The sequence below is a fragment of the Pelecanus crispus genome, chromosome 11 (assembly GCF_030463565.1).
Source record: "Pelecanus crispus isolate bPelCri1 chromosome 11, bPelCri1.pri, whole genome shotgun sequence".
In the NCBI taxonomy this organism is placed as follows: domain Eukaryota; kingdom Metazoa; phylum Chordata; class Aves; order Pelecaniformes; family Pelecanidae; genus Pelecanus; species Pelecanus crispus.
Window position 1 is genome coordinate 31,241,880 of NC_134653.1, and position 13,741 is coordinate 31,255,620.

Consider the following 13,741-nt stretch of genomic DNA (forward strand, 5'->3'; position numbering starts at 1 on the left):
TAATGTCATTTTTTGCAGAACTTAGTCCATTATATTTGTACAGCACAGTACAGCTACAAGGTTTAGTCTCCGGTGACATTTTGTGTTTCTGCATTTTGCCCAATTAGCAGTTCCTAGCACTTTGCCTGCAGAATTTTTTTAATGATCATAATAAACAACTTCTCATACTTTACGTACACTGAGCATATTGGCCTCGTGATACCAGCAGAGGTAAAAACTGCCATTATAACACCGAGAAACTGTACACAAAGGTAAAATGATTTATTCAGTCCATTGGAGCAAGTCAGCAGGATGCAGAGAGCCACACCAAGTAGCACTTGGAAAGGCTTTAAACCTCATGAAGAAATAGAAGCAATTACATCTTCATCTATTTTGTCAGTCCTACTTGATATAGAGGTTTTTCACTCACTTGACAGATGCACTTAGGATGTAATTGTTTTTAAAATTAAGGCTTTCAGATATCACCATGTGCTATACATGGTATCCTATTGTTCAAAATGCCCATTTTCACACAAGGAATAAAATACAAAGATAAAACGTACAAAACCAGGCAGCAAGCTTATGTCCTTGATATACGAGGCAGGAAGGTTATTTTTCAGAACAAGGAAATATGAAGGCCCTAAAAAGAATGATGCACCCTCAAAATGTTTCACTGGAGATGTTTAGCTAAAATCAGTATTCAAATTACTGGTGTGAATGTCCTGCTAAGCTGAAATGAAGATCTGTTTCATGGGATTTCATAGAAATTGGTGGGTAACCATAACTGTTCGTTAAAACAAGCACAAAAAATAAACAAATGCCCCTCTAGAATCAGAGAACTGAAACAACAGCAACTATTAACTCAAATGACAGGCACACGGCAAAGCTTCTGTACATGGCACATTATCCGCATGGCTTCCTTTTGGACTGACATAGAAAGTGCAAAAAGGGCATTTGAAATCTGGAGCTTTGTGTTTGTGTGAGAGAAAAAAAACTAAACACATGCACATACTAGGGACACAGAGGGAGGAAAAGGAAAACTGCATTGCGAGACTGCTGATGCAAGAGAAAACTTTGAGAGCGCTTCCCCCCCCAAACACTGGCTTTGGGCAAACCACCGTGCACAAAAATCTGTGGTTTACTTAACCCAGCACTCTAGGAAAGTAGACTTTTTCATGCTTTGTAAATAAACAGGACTTCATCAAGGCAATGTCTAGCATCATCGTGTAACTGTCTTCTAATACAGGCAACCCATTAATCTCCAAACTGGCCAACAGCTTGAATAAAAAAAAAGAAAATAATACAAATAACATCACAAACTATGTGGCTTGGGCTTACTTGAAGTAACAGCTGATTTGACAAGTACCTGAGAAGGGTGTCCCAGCATGAGCCAGTCAGTGGAGCTGTCTCCTGGGGATTCATAAGAATACTCATTAGAATTTCTATCATTCTTTCCATCCTGTCACCCCAAGCTGCAACTTTTCATGTCATTCAGTTGGCCACCTCACCAAGCCTGGGGAGACTGGATAATCAAGCCTAAGAAATCACTTTTTTATGTGTTTGTCATGCACAGTCAACAGCCATATGACAACAATCTGGAAGAATGGAGGAATGAGCACAATACACATAATATGGTCACTGTATTGCATGGAAAGGGCTGGGCTGATGCTGTCTTATTTGTGAACCAACAATCTAATGAAGGCAGTGATGCTGGTATGGTCCTCCAAACAGTCAGTTGGCTTTGGATGACTGACAGCGCTGCTCTCAGTTCTTCCATTGATTGATTGCTCATGGAGTTATTTTAGTTGAAGGGCAATTAACTGTTCTTCATGGTTTATCTGCAGGCCTCTTTGTGATGTTGTTCTTTTTAAAGAAACACTGCTATGTTGTTAAGCATAAAGTCAAGAGTTTATAAAACAATTCCAAAAAAGACTGATTTTGACAAGTAAAGACCAGGATTTTATTAGCACTTGACATTCCACTGCAGCGTTCATAAAGTCAACTCTACAGTATCACAAATGAAGAAACTGTCTTACCTATAGCAGCATGAAAAGATTTTCAACCATCCTGGTTTCATCTAGGGGCCAGTCCATCACAAGTCTGTGGAATGATGAATTATTTGGCCTTCACTGGCTTACGCCATCTGGCTGTAAGGAACAGAGGGAAAAACAGGTGAGTCATAGTGAGCATAAGAAGACTGCACCTCTCACAGAAATCAGCAACATCCCTTCACTAACAAAACCACTGTAGACTTCTATATCCTTTTTTGTTTGTCTCCCTCATATTTATATCCCATCAAGTTGTTCACTTGCTGTGACTTTATTGTATAATAGTTCTTACTCTTCCTTTAAAAGTAGATTATTGGCTGGAAATTATAGGAAAGAGATACTGGAAAGAACAGGAGAAATGCTTCAAGAAAGAAAGGAAGGGGAGGTAGGCACTATGGGAAGAGCACCTTTGGAGATGTGGGCACTTATAGCTGCAAAAACACCACACAGAGAGCAAAATTGTTCTCCCCAGAGGAAAAGGCATTCCAATTCACGCTGCATGGTTTCAGTTCTCAATTAGTGGCTTTCAGTTTTAAGTTTGTTTTGAATGCCTGTCACCGTTGAAGAGAAAATCAGTACAGACTACAGCATTTTCTCAGGCCAGGGATTCACTGACCTGGCTTCCTTTTCTTAGGAAAAAGGGTAGTTAGTGCTGCCATGCCTGTGAAAAACAGCTAATTAAGACTTCATAGGATCTTGAAACTGATTTGTGAATTTCAAGTAAAAGACAAAGATAATAAAAGTTCAAAGGCCATCTCATTTAAAATTCTCATTTAAAATCCTGCCTTGACTCTTTTCTTTGGTGTCCTGTTGTTTCAGACTCTAGTCACTGTTACCTCTTCTATAACACCTTCACAAGTTATCCTTACTTAGAGATGTGCTTATGAAAGGCAAGTCAGTTTTGGATGAATAACATGTAATGAGTTGTGGGGTTTATTCCCAATATTGCTAACTCAGCATGGGTGACTGAATAGATTTTTTTGTCGGGACTGGCATACCTTTTTCTAAACCTTATATAAAGACCCAGCTCTCACCTTTTGTAGTAAACAGCCGCCTCAGGCCTTTCATTCTGGATGACACCTACAAAACATGGCTGACGGAAGCAAGCTGGCAAAATTCTGCTTCTTGCCATCTCTGAGTAATTACTCCATCATTCCCTCCATCGCTACTTCTCTCTGTGGACAAGCTATTACATGACAGCTGCTTTTTTTTTTTTTTTTTTTTTGTCTTTTTCCTTCCTACAGGTCTTTCTGCTTTCTCCCTGCCATGGGTATGGAAATTACTTTGAACAGAATATAGAAAATAGCAAATGGACTATGAAAACCATCTAATCCTACACCATGAGATCAGCTAAGTCCCCATCAGACCCAACAGATACTTGCCAGTGCATTGCCAAAGCCCGCCGTTAACAGAGATTCCACAACCTCAGAAGGCAATCCAGTCTCCTGCTGAACACGCCATACCAATGGGAAATGTTTCCTGATGTCTGCCCTGTATCTCCCCAGCTGTAGTTTAATCCCATGACTTTTTGTCCTGTCAACAGCAGCTTACTTCTCTCCCTGCTTCAGCCTTTCACACATTCGTTACCATGTCTCCTCTCTGCCTTCTCTTCTTGAGACTGAACATACCAAAGCTTTTCAAGCTATCCTCATAGGCTGTGTTTTCAAGATGCCTGATTGCTCTCATCAAGACTTACCCCAGCCCATCCATGGGCTTCTTGAAACACGGTGATCAATTCCAAATGCAGCTATCCAGGTGGTGCTTCATCTTTAGCTTTGGAGCATTTCCGTTCCGTGTCTGTAAAAAATCACAGGAAGATTTTGGTTTTGAATGAAGCTTACAGCTGCTACAGAATTATAGATAACAAGAAAAAATAAGTAGTAGAGACAAATTCTTGTGAGTATAGTAATCCCTGCTTTCCACCCACTTACCTGTTCATACATGTCATTTTGCTGTATTTATTACATGTATTTTAAACTTTCAATGTCAAAATACTCCTAACCTTACCATATGATGGATTTAGACCGAGCTATATGAATGAAATTAAACTAGCCTAATATTTATAAGTTTTCCTAGATAGTTTGACTTTCTGGTACTCTAAAAAGCCATAAAAACTTATAATTTATTTTACTCCTAAAATGTTTTCTGTAACAAATCAAGACTGTTATCAACAAGAAATTAAAAAGCCAAGATACACTCCTTTCAATTTTTTGATTAGTTCTGCTTTGTCACAAAGGAAAAGCATCCTTGTTTGCAAGGAGTAGCTCCTGAATTGGAATAGTTTGAAATCTGGTTAGAAATGCTGAAGCGTGATGCAAATATTTAGACACAAGACAGACTGATATGATGGGATATTTCTGTAAGAAATATAAGTTACAGAATACCTGTAGTAGTTAATTCCTATGTTTCTTGACCTGACCTCTACAGTTCATGGAAAATATATCTTTCCACTAGCATACAAAGGATATGAGCACACTTGAGTACCTATCCTTTCTTCTGACTTTTCATTTACTTCCAATTACCAGTTCAGTTCAGCGAGGCATTGTTGACACCATTACAGTTAAAAGAAAAAAAAAAAGGTGTGGGGAGGGGGTGTGACAGAACTGTCTAGTGTCTTAGTGTCTGTCAGAATTAGGGAAATTCAAATTGGGTAGATACCTTCACCAGTTGATACATTCCTCCCCATATTCATGGCTTTGTGCCAACGCAGACCATCCATCCCAAGGTGAGAGTGAAAGAAAAATGGTGTGCTGAGAAGCTTCTCCCAGGAATTTTTATTTATGATTTTGATGGGATGACTGGCATGTAAAAAGGCACTAGAATATATGTACCGTAATTTTAAAATCTCCTCTGTTGCCAGTAATGATATAAATAAGGATAAATAAATTATAAATAAAATAAAAGCTCCTGTAGATGTCACAACAATATTTTTCTGCAACACTATGCAGATCATCCCTAAACCAGTTCTGATGATTTGGGAGATTTTAAGAAAATGTACCAGTAATTGAAATCAAGTCATCCTGTGAGTAAGTCATATTTAACTAAACTTCATTTTGGACAAAATAAAGTATAATGTTAAAACAGATATTTTGAGTTTTCATTTCAGTATTAATTTTATTCAGCATCAAAATTATGAAGAAATTATATAAAATAAATTAAACCAACATAACATATGGATTAAATTAATTCTCACATAATAAAAAGTAAAATTGAAATGAAAATAAAACTGAAATAAGTTAGTTGTCCTGAAATGTACTTTTCCCCCAGAAATGTCACATTGCAAATGTCAAAATTTCAGCTTTTTATTCTGATTGGGATTAAACATTTTTGATAACTATTCTGTAAAACTCTGCCCAGTTCTCAGTCAACTTCAAAACAATGTCTGTGTAGGGCCATCCTGATGGGGAGAGAGAACTCATTTCTCCTAGGGATATAAGTTTTGTAAAATACAGATCTTGTTCATTACAGCTCTTGTTCAATATAAAGTAACATGAGCTTAGCCTCCCCACCCACACTGTGGGTTAGTTTGGCAGCTAGTTAACCAACTGGCTAGTTAACCAGGGGCAGATTTCCCACGGCAGAGTGTTGGTGGCCCGGCCACAGGGAGCTCTTCCCCTCCTTAGCACCTGCAAGTACAAGGTATGATGCTTCCCCGCCTTGCGATGCAGCTGCAGCTACTATCCCCATGCTTCACGTTTCCATCAGGCTTTGGTGATGTGAACATCCTTATCCTCCCCCGGGAAGTCTGATGGCAGGTTTGACAACATGCTTCAATCAGCGCTGAATGAACATTTCAGGGAGTCTAATGAATCAGACACAAACCCTGGCAGATCACCGCACCCATCTCCTGTAGGAGTTAACATCCTGTTTGCCTGCTCGTGCGCAGGGCCCCTGCGTTGGGACAGCAGCGTGATCCAGAGGTTAATGTATCTAATTTTCTGTATGATGTACTGAGATTGACTGTACACTGCAATGCCCCTTAAAATACAAGCGTGAAGTGTTCACACTATTTAATGTAAAGGAGGAAAAGAATTTAAAAATGAGGGGGCTTTAACATGTTTAACTGGTCTCATTTTTTAAGTATCGGAGATTTGAAATTATGATATAGGGCTGTGACTCCAAGTGGGCCTTATACTGATTTTACTAAAATTAAAGCTGAGGTCTTTTAACACAAAACAGAAAAAAATTGGACATTTGGAACAAAGGACATCTTTGAGTAACAAGGTAATGCTCCTAGAAGAAAAAACAAAAAAGTCTGTATGTTTTGTGTCAGCAACTGGAATTCTTTCTTGTTACCAACGAATAGCTCGCAAACACCGAGATTTGCAGGATTAACATTTCAACCAATTTACTTGGAAAATTACAGAAAATTCTTGAAATACAGATGTAGAAACTCAAACTATTCTTCGAGAGTCTAATAGAAAATCAGCTTATGTCACTTTTTCTTTCAAGAAAAGAAAACTTTTACATCAACAACTTTACATCGAGTTTTAAATAAAACTCGATGTAAAATACACAGTATATATGAAGCTAGAGATAGTTCTGATGAACGATGTATTTTGTATTTGTGTCCAGGTATCAGCCCCATCTCTATGCTGACCACTTTCAGCATTACAATAGCATTGCCAAGCAGTTCTCCTCACTTTTACAAGAGGAAAAAAACATTGCCAATCTTGCAGTGTACATTGATCCAAAAACCTACCATTTTTGTAACTCATTCTTGAGAACTAATTTTAAAATCCTCAGATCTCAGGCAAGCTATTAGGGATTTTGTCAATTTAACATTACAAACCCTGAGAAACACTTTATAAAGTGGACCTTGTAATAATTTGTACAAATTATATAAATCCACCTTGTTACATTTATACAATTTTACAATATTGAGCAGAATATTGTAGCAGACTTTTTTCTTTTTTTTTTCCTTGTTTGACTGCACCAGTTTTCAGGGAGGTTGAATTTTAAAACAGTACCGAATAGCTGTATTTAAAGCCTACCTATTTTTGGATATTAATAATGAGTCTTCTGAGACATTAGAGAATCAGAAATTCAGGACAACCATTAAGGGATCTGCTCAGCTCCCAACCACTCTTCCTCACTGATGGGCAGCATTTAAATACTTCCCTCTGTAAAAGGCTACTTGTGTTAAATTCTTGAATAAGAAAACGAGACATGAGATTACCAAGAGTAATGCTAACTGCCAGTTTTCTTTGTTTCTGCATGCGAAATACCACAAACAGAATTTAAGCGTAAGTTGTTATTTCATTTACAAGCCCAGTATGAGTCAACAGTATCATACAGCTGCAGAGAAAGCAAAGATGATACCGAAACGCTTAGCAGGAGTATTACACAGAAGACACAGGAGTCTGTCCAAACTGTTTCATACTGGTAAGGCCTCATCTAAAGTACCAGCAGCTCAAGAGGGATGTGGGCAAGTTGGAGGAAATCCCAGAGAGCAGAAGCATGATCAGACTTCTAGAGTATATGGGCTACAGAAAGTTTGAAAGGACGGGGATTATTTAGTGCAGAGATGATGGAGAGGAGTTGTGGTCACAGCCTTCACACATGAACAAGACTTACAGAGGAAGGAAATAAACTGTTCTCTGTGCCTACAAAAGCTGACAAATGAAAAGGCTTAAATTACAGTAATACAAGTTCAATTAAGCATTAGGAAACTCCCTAACTGTAATGGCAATTCAACAATGGAAGAGATTGCAGGTGGAGTCTCCATCACTCTAGACGGGATAAGTATGTGTCACAAGTAGTGTAGTTACAGCTTGGGTCACAGCACCGGATTAGGTTGCCTCTAAGAAAACATTCCAGCTTTTTTATTATGATTCCATAATTTACATTTGTTTCATGTCCAATTTAACTAGGGCTATGTTTGCAAGTGGGTGATTCATACTCATGTTTCCTATAATAAAATTGTCCTTATTAATTTTAATAAAAATCTTTTTATTTGTTCTTCCTTCCTCAAGCCTCCCTTGCTATCAGTCAGAACCTTCTTCAGGGATTATTGCTAATATATCAAAATGAGAAAAATGTGAATATTTTTCCTTTGCGATTAAAATACATTTCTGAAGTTTGAAATTATTTTATTTCACTGTCTAGTTTCTTCTTTCTCCTCTGTAAAATGCTGATTTTTTTTTCCATTTCAGTCCTTTCTAAGTTTTACTTGGAGAAAAATGAAGAAACTGTATTTTTTAAACACAGTTAGTGTGCCAAGAAATACCAGTATTCCTTGCACAGTGGCCTTATTAATGATGGCATTTGGGCTCTCTAAATAACATGTACTAGGCAGAGGAGCCAGGATTCAGAGTATGGAAATCTGGTTATTGCAGACCACATAAAAATAGCAACTATTTCTTCTGTTTCACACATTTGTTAGTGCCACAATGGTCATTAAAACTGAAACTGCCATTTCTAAATTAACAGAAAGATGTACAGCAAAGCCTTAGAATGAAAAGAATTTCCACCATATGTTGTGGCTGTTAATATAAAATTAAACTGGAGGGCGAGACAATGTTCCTTTAAATTCCATTACGTAACAGGCAAATGGTCAATTCAAAGCATGAATAGTGAATTTCCATTCTCAGCTCACAGGACTTAATTTTTGCCCACAGACCATGAGCATCTTCTGCTAACTCTCAGGAACCGTGATGCATGGAGAAGCTCAGGGGCCCGTTCAGCTGCAGGCCCGGGGACCTGCACGTCAGGAAGCTCCTCCCAGAATCCGGCCACCAGAGGCAGGCACGACCACGGCCGCAGCAGCAGGCACCCAGCTGGAGGCAGCTGACCCATCTGCTCAAAAATAATTAAAGCAAAAGACTGGTTTTCTGCACAAGCCTATCTACAAGTTAAGGGGTTTCTTTCTTCAGCTTGATGATTCATGTCACAATGTGATTCTAGTCTGGTTTTTAAGTCATACCACCTCCCATAATGTAGTACAAGACTTCTTTGTAGTTACTGCAGTACACCTCTGAATGCTACATTGAAGTTGCAGTGGCTGACATTTTCTGGTGACATGCAGAACAAAAATAATATTTTTTTTTCATTATATTATACAACATCTTCTGCAGCAGACGCCAGACAAACTGCACTATATTTGCTGAATTCATTACAAGATCAGGGCCTTAATATTGAAAATTTCTTGCAGAAAGCTATGTCAGCATTCCATGCTATGTAAGCTTATAGATTGCACGATATACTGTTAATTCCTGAATATCGGGCATCTAAAATAATTTAGTAAAACTTACATTTACTACTGTTTATTTTATTTACCTGTGCTGAGGCAGGACAGAACACGTTTCTCAGTTTTATGGCGTTAGATCAATTCAATAACTGATTCTTAACTTTGAATTGGCAAATCAATACAATTCAGAAGAACTCCGAATAAGGAAATAACTAACTATAAACTGGTAAACATCCCCTCTGTTCAGCTTGGGATGTCTTCACACAAATACCGCTAAAAGGGATTTCTAAAACCTCTGCACAATCTCCAATTCACAGTTAAGTGGCCTGCTTTTCACTCGGGGCAGCTCAGGTTACTTACCACACAAAAACACATCTTTCAGGATCCTCACTGTGAGAAATTGTCCACCAACCCCCAGTCAAATGACAAAGCACAGCCTCTGGCCAGTATTTAATTTAGCCATGCACCTCTTTCCGTGCTTGGCCTGGTATGAATGCATCCACAGTTACACACACCTCTCTTCTAGCTCTGAGTCAGCTCCTTATTCAAATACAAGGCCGTGGTTTGTATTTCAAAGCAATTAGTGGATTGGATCGACAGCTATATCAAACTCTGATTCTCCATCTGGGAGCTACTGTGACAACTGTATTCCTCTGGGATAAAGCAGTCCAGAAGGCCCTGGAAAGAGCACGTGAGAGCTGGAGACAAAGAATTTTCAGCCTGGGGGTTACCCAGCCTATGACACAGTCCTCTGGAGGACAGCGGATACATCCAAAACTCGGCCACCTCTAGAAAGCTTTTTCTATTGACAAGCGTTCCTGGCATGAGTGTTGCTTGTGAAGTGAACATTCCATTTTACTCCCAGCTCTGCTGTTTGTATTGATTTTGTGGAAGATATTCAACTAGTACCATGACAGAATTACAAAATCTAAAGACAGAATTTTGTTCAGTGTTACTCCCACTAAAATGTATACACACTTTGCGTTTCTCTTCCTCTATTCCTGTCTCATGTGAATGAATGAAAACAATGTAGAATAACTACTCTGGTAACAAAACAGTAACACCAGTCACTATCTTGCAATGAAATATTGTGACTAATCTAACCTCAGCAGCTTTCCCATTCCTCCAAGGAGACCTTGTGAGCACAGCTTATCTCAACTGCCAGAACTCAGCTGCCACGTCCCACCTGCCGTAAAATCTTCAAATCTCAGCATTCGCTCTCTTCTGAGCCCTAGCAGGGCTCCTGCAGGAGGATCACGGTGGATTTCGTATCTGTGGATATGTCCATCTGCAGCCGCTGTTCTCTGTGTCATGTCTTGACCAAAAATAACAGATGACCATGAATGGTCTCTCCCTCACAAAAACCTTTGATAATGTCCTGGTTTCAGCTGGGATAGAGTTAATTTTCTTCCTAGTAGCTGGTATAGTGCTGTGTTTTGAATTTAGTATGAGAATAATGTTGATAATACACTGATGTTTTAGTTGTTGCTAAGTAGTGTTTATACGAGTCAAGGACTTTTTAGCTTCCCATGTTCTGCCAGGTGCACAAGAAGCTGGGAGGGAGCATAGGCAGGACAGCTGACCCAAACTGACCAAAGGACTATTCCATACCCACGTGGACATACGTCCAACTCTCCCATAACCTCCCTGTTGAAAGATGAGACTCTCTAGTGCAGAGGAAAAGAATATCTATTTTCCATAATAAAACGAAGCCTGGTGACTCTTCTGCTCTCCAATACATGAATGGCAGTGATATGCTACTAAATATAGCGTACCGAGAGCTATTGCACAGATCTGTAACCAACTACTCGTATGAACTTACCTGAACCCTAAGTTGTCTGAACTGGCCTCAAAGACAAACTACGCAATTGTGTGAATGCTCATGCTGCTGAATCAGTGATACGAAGACATTTTGTGTGGGTCATAATTTGAGTGGTGGCCCATTACATGGAGAAAACGCTTCTTCCCAACCAGATTTAATAGGACATAAAGCATTGGCGGTAGATCTCATTTTACTACAGGTTTGAATGCACTTTTCCTCCAATACCAGAGCACATTTGTTATAATGCACTAATATATTAAATAATTTAATCTGATCGAACAGGTAAATAAATCTATAACGCTCCATCTCTGTTCAGTTGTGCACAGTCACCGTTTCATGAAAAGCAGCCACTTGTAATGGGAATCCCCACAGTAATTATACACTAAAAATATTTAACATTTATCATCATTTCTTTCTCATTAACATGATTTGTCTCACAAGCACATACTTTGCTGAATAGTCATGTACAGCCTGTGACACTTTGTACCTCTCTGAACAGGCTCGGGTGGAGGTCTGAGGCAACTGTGTGAAATTAGACTGATGGAAAATGGGGAAGGTCACACGATGGTGCCCGAAAGAGAGAGACTGAGAGAGAGAAGGGTCCATTTTTCTTTAGATCTCCTTTTTTCCCCACACATACCGTGGTGCTGCAAACCTTTTGCTTCGCACCCTCTGGCAAACCTCATTACATAGCTAAATCTGGAGGTACGGATTTGAAGGGACATACCTGCTTGCTCACAAGTCCTTCGGGAAAAGGCTCCCTGAGAGGTGACAGAATTCCTTCGAGGAGGTGACGGAGGGGCAGACAAGGGAGGGGAAAGGGAACGAGGGAGGCCATTCTGGAAGGAGAACGGGGCAGACAAAAAAGGGGTGACCAGAGGTGCCAGGAAGGGAGAAACTACCCTGTGGGGAACGTGAGGCACAAGGAGGGATCAGTCCTTAAGGGAAAAGGGGAGTTTCGGAGGGACCCTGACTAGCTAAGGTGAGGCTGAAGAGGGAAACTGAGGGGAACGGCCTCACCCTCGGGGTAAGGCGCTGAGGGAGCAGCTCACGGGCGAGGGGCTGAGGAAAGGGGCCTTTGGGGGAAGGGAGATGAGGCGCTGAGGGGAGCGGCCATTGCCCGAGGGGGCGAGGCGCTGAGGGGAGCGGCCCCGGGGGCGAGCGGAGGTGAGGCGCTGAGGGGGGGGTGAAGCGCTGAGGGGAGCAGCCCCGGGGGCGAGCGGAGGTGAGGCGCTGAGGGGGGGTGAGGCGCCGAGGGGAGCAGCCCCGGGGCCGAGCGGAGGTGCGGCACTGAGGGGAGCGGCTCCGGCGGGGTGGAGGTGAGGCGCCGAGGGGAGCGGCTCCGGTGCGGGGCGAGCGGAGGTGAGGCGCCGAGGGGAGCGGCCCCGGTGCGGGGCGAGAGGCGGTGCGGCGGGGCGAGGGGCGGTGCGGCGGGGCCAGGCGGGGGGCGGTGGGGCGGGGGGCGGCCCCCGAGCCCGCGGGGCGGCCCTCAGGGGCGCCGGGGGGGGGCGGGCCCAGCGGGGGAGGGGCGCGGCGGGGGGCGGGGCCCCGCGGGGCTGGGGGGGGGAGGGTGTATTGTTCCTCGCGCGGTGCATGCCGGGCCCGCCTCAGCCCCCAACATGGCGTCGCGCTGTCACCTGTGTGTGTGAGGAGGGAGCGGGACGTGGTGGCTGCGGGCGGGCACGGCGGCTCCCGGAGGTCCCCGGTCCGCCGGCGCCGCGGTGGCAACGCGCCGCTCCTCGCTGCTGCCCACCGCGCTCCGGCTGTCCGGCGCCCAGGCCGCTGGGGATCCGCCTGCCCCCGCCCTGCCCCCGCCATGGGGGTGTAGCGGGACCCGCCTCGCCTCAGCCCTGCGGAGCCCCCCCGCCGTCCGCGCCATGGGGTCCCCGGCGGGCGCCTCGGCGGCGGCGGCCACCGACTCGGCCCAGTGGCTGTCGGTGAAGGAGGAGACCATCTTCCTGCACGACGGGCTGATCCGGGTCACCGACCTGGCCGAGCTGCCCAGCGAGATCATTGGGGTGGCCGAGCCCGGCGACACCGAGCTGGAGGTGAGCCGGGCCCGCGGCCCCCCGAGCTGAGGGGAGGGACGGGGGTAGGGGCTCGGGGGTGGGGAGGAGGAGGAGGATGCTCTCGGGGGAGGGGGTCAGTGGCAGTGGGGGCCTGAGGAGGGGAGAAGGCGGAGGAGGAGGAGGATGGTGTTATGGGGGGGGGGGGGGGGGGCGCAGGGAGAATGACTAGGGGAGGATGGGGGAGCCGGCGTGGAGAATGGTGGATGCGGATGCAGGGTGAAAGATTTGGGGTATGGAGCCAAGTGGTACTGAGGCAGTCTACTTGTTTTAAGTAAATCTAATTTATTTCAAATAATGATGAAAGTGGAGCTGGGCAGGAGGACGGTGAGGTGCTACTGAAGATGGAGGGTGAAGTATTGGTGCTACCTCCTTGTTTTGAACCGGTAGGGTTAGGAAATCTGAGCCACACTTGTGTATTTCAAGGTGGCCTTTGGCTCATTTATTTTTATTTATGGTTTTCTATCTTTTTACTGTTACTTTTAGATGGTTTGTAATTACCCAGCCTTACAATAAGATGCTTAGGGTACTGGGGTGCCCGGGTGTTGTATTTAGGCTGTTGACAGTGATCATTATTAAAGAGCCAGGAGGGCAGCCGAGATTTTCGTTCCAGCTTTTTACCTTCTCAGAACTGCTG

At 43.1% G+C, this 13,741-nt stretch overlaps 1 protein-coding gene across 2 annotated transcripts in view; it reads left to right on the forward strand.

Annotated features, from left to right (window-relative positions):
- Nucleotides 1-12,915: 12,915 nt before the first annotated feature.
- Nucleotides 12,916-13,741, forward strand: part of HECTD4 (HECT domain E3 ubiquitin protein ligase 4) — a 76,472-nt gene continuing 75,646 nt past the window's right edge. For both annotated transcript variants that reach the window (XM_075718423.1, XM_075718424.1), the window contains exon 1: nucleotides 12,916-13,086. In XM_075718423.1, the coding sequence (XP_075574538.1) occupies nucleotides 12,916-13,086 (171 nt within the window). The remainder of the gene's footprint in view (nucleotides 13,087-13,741) is intronic.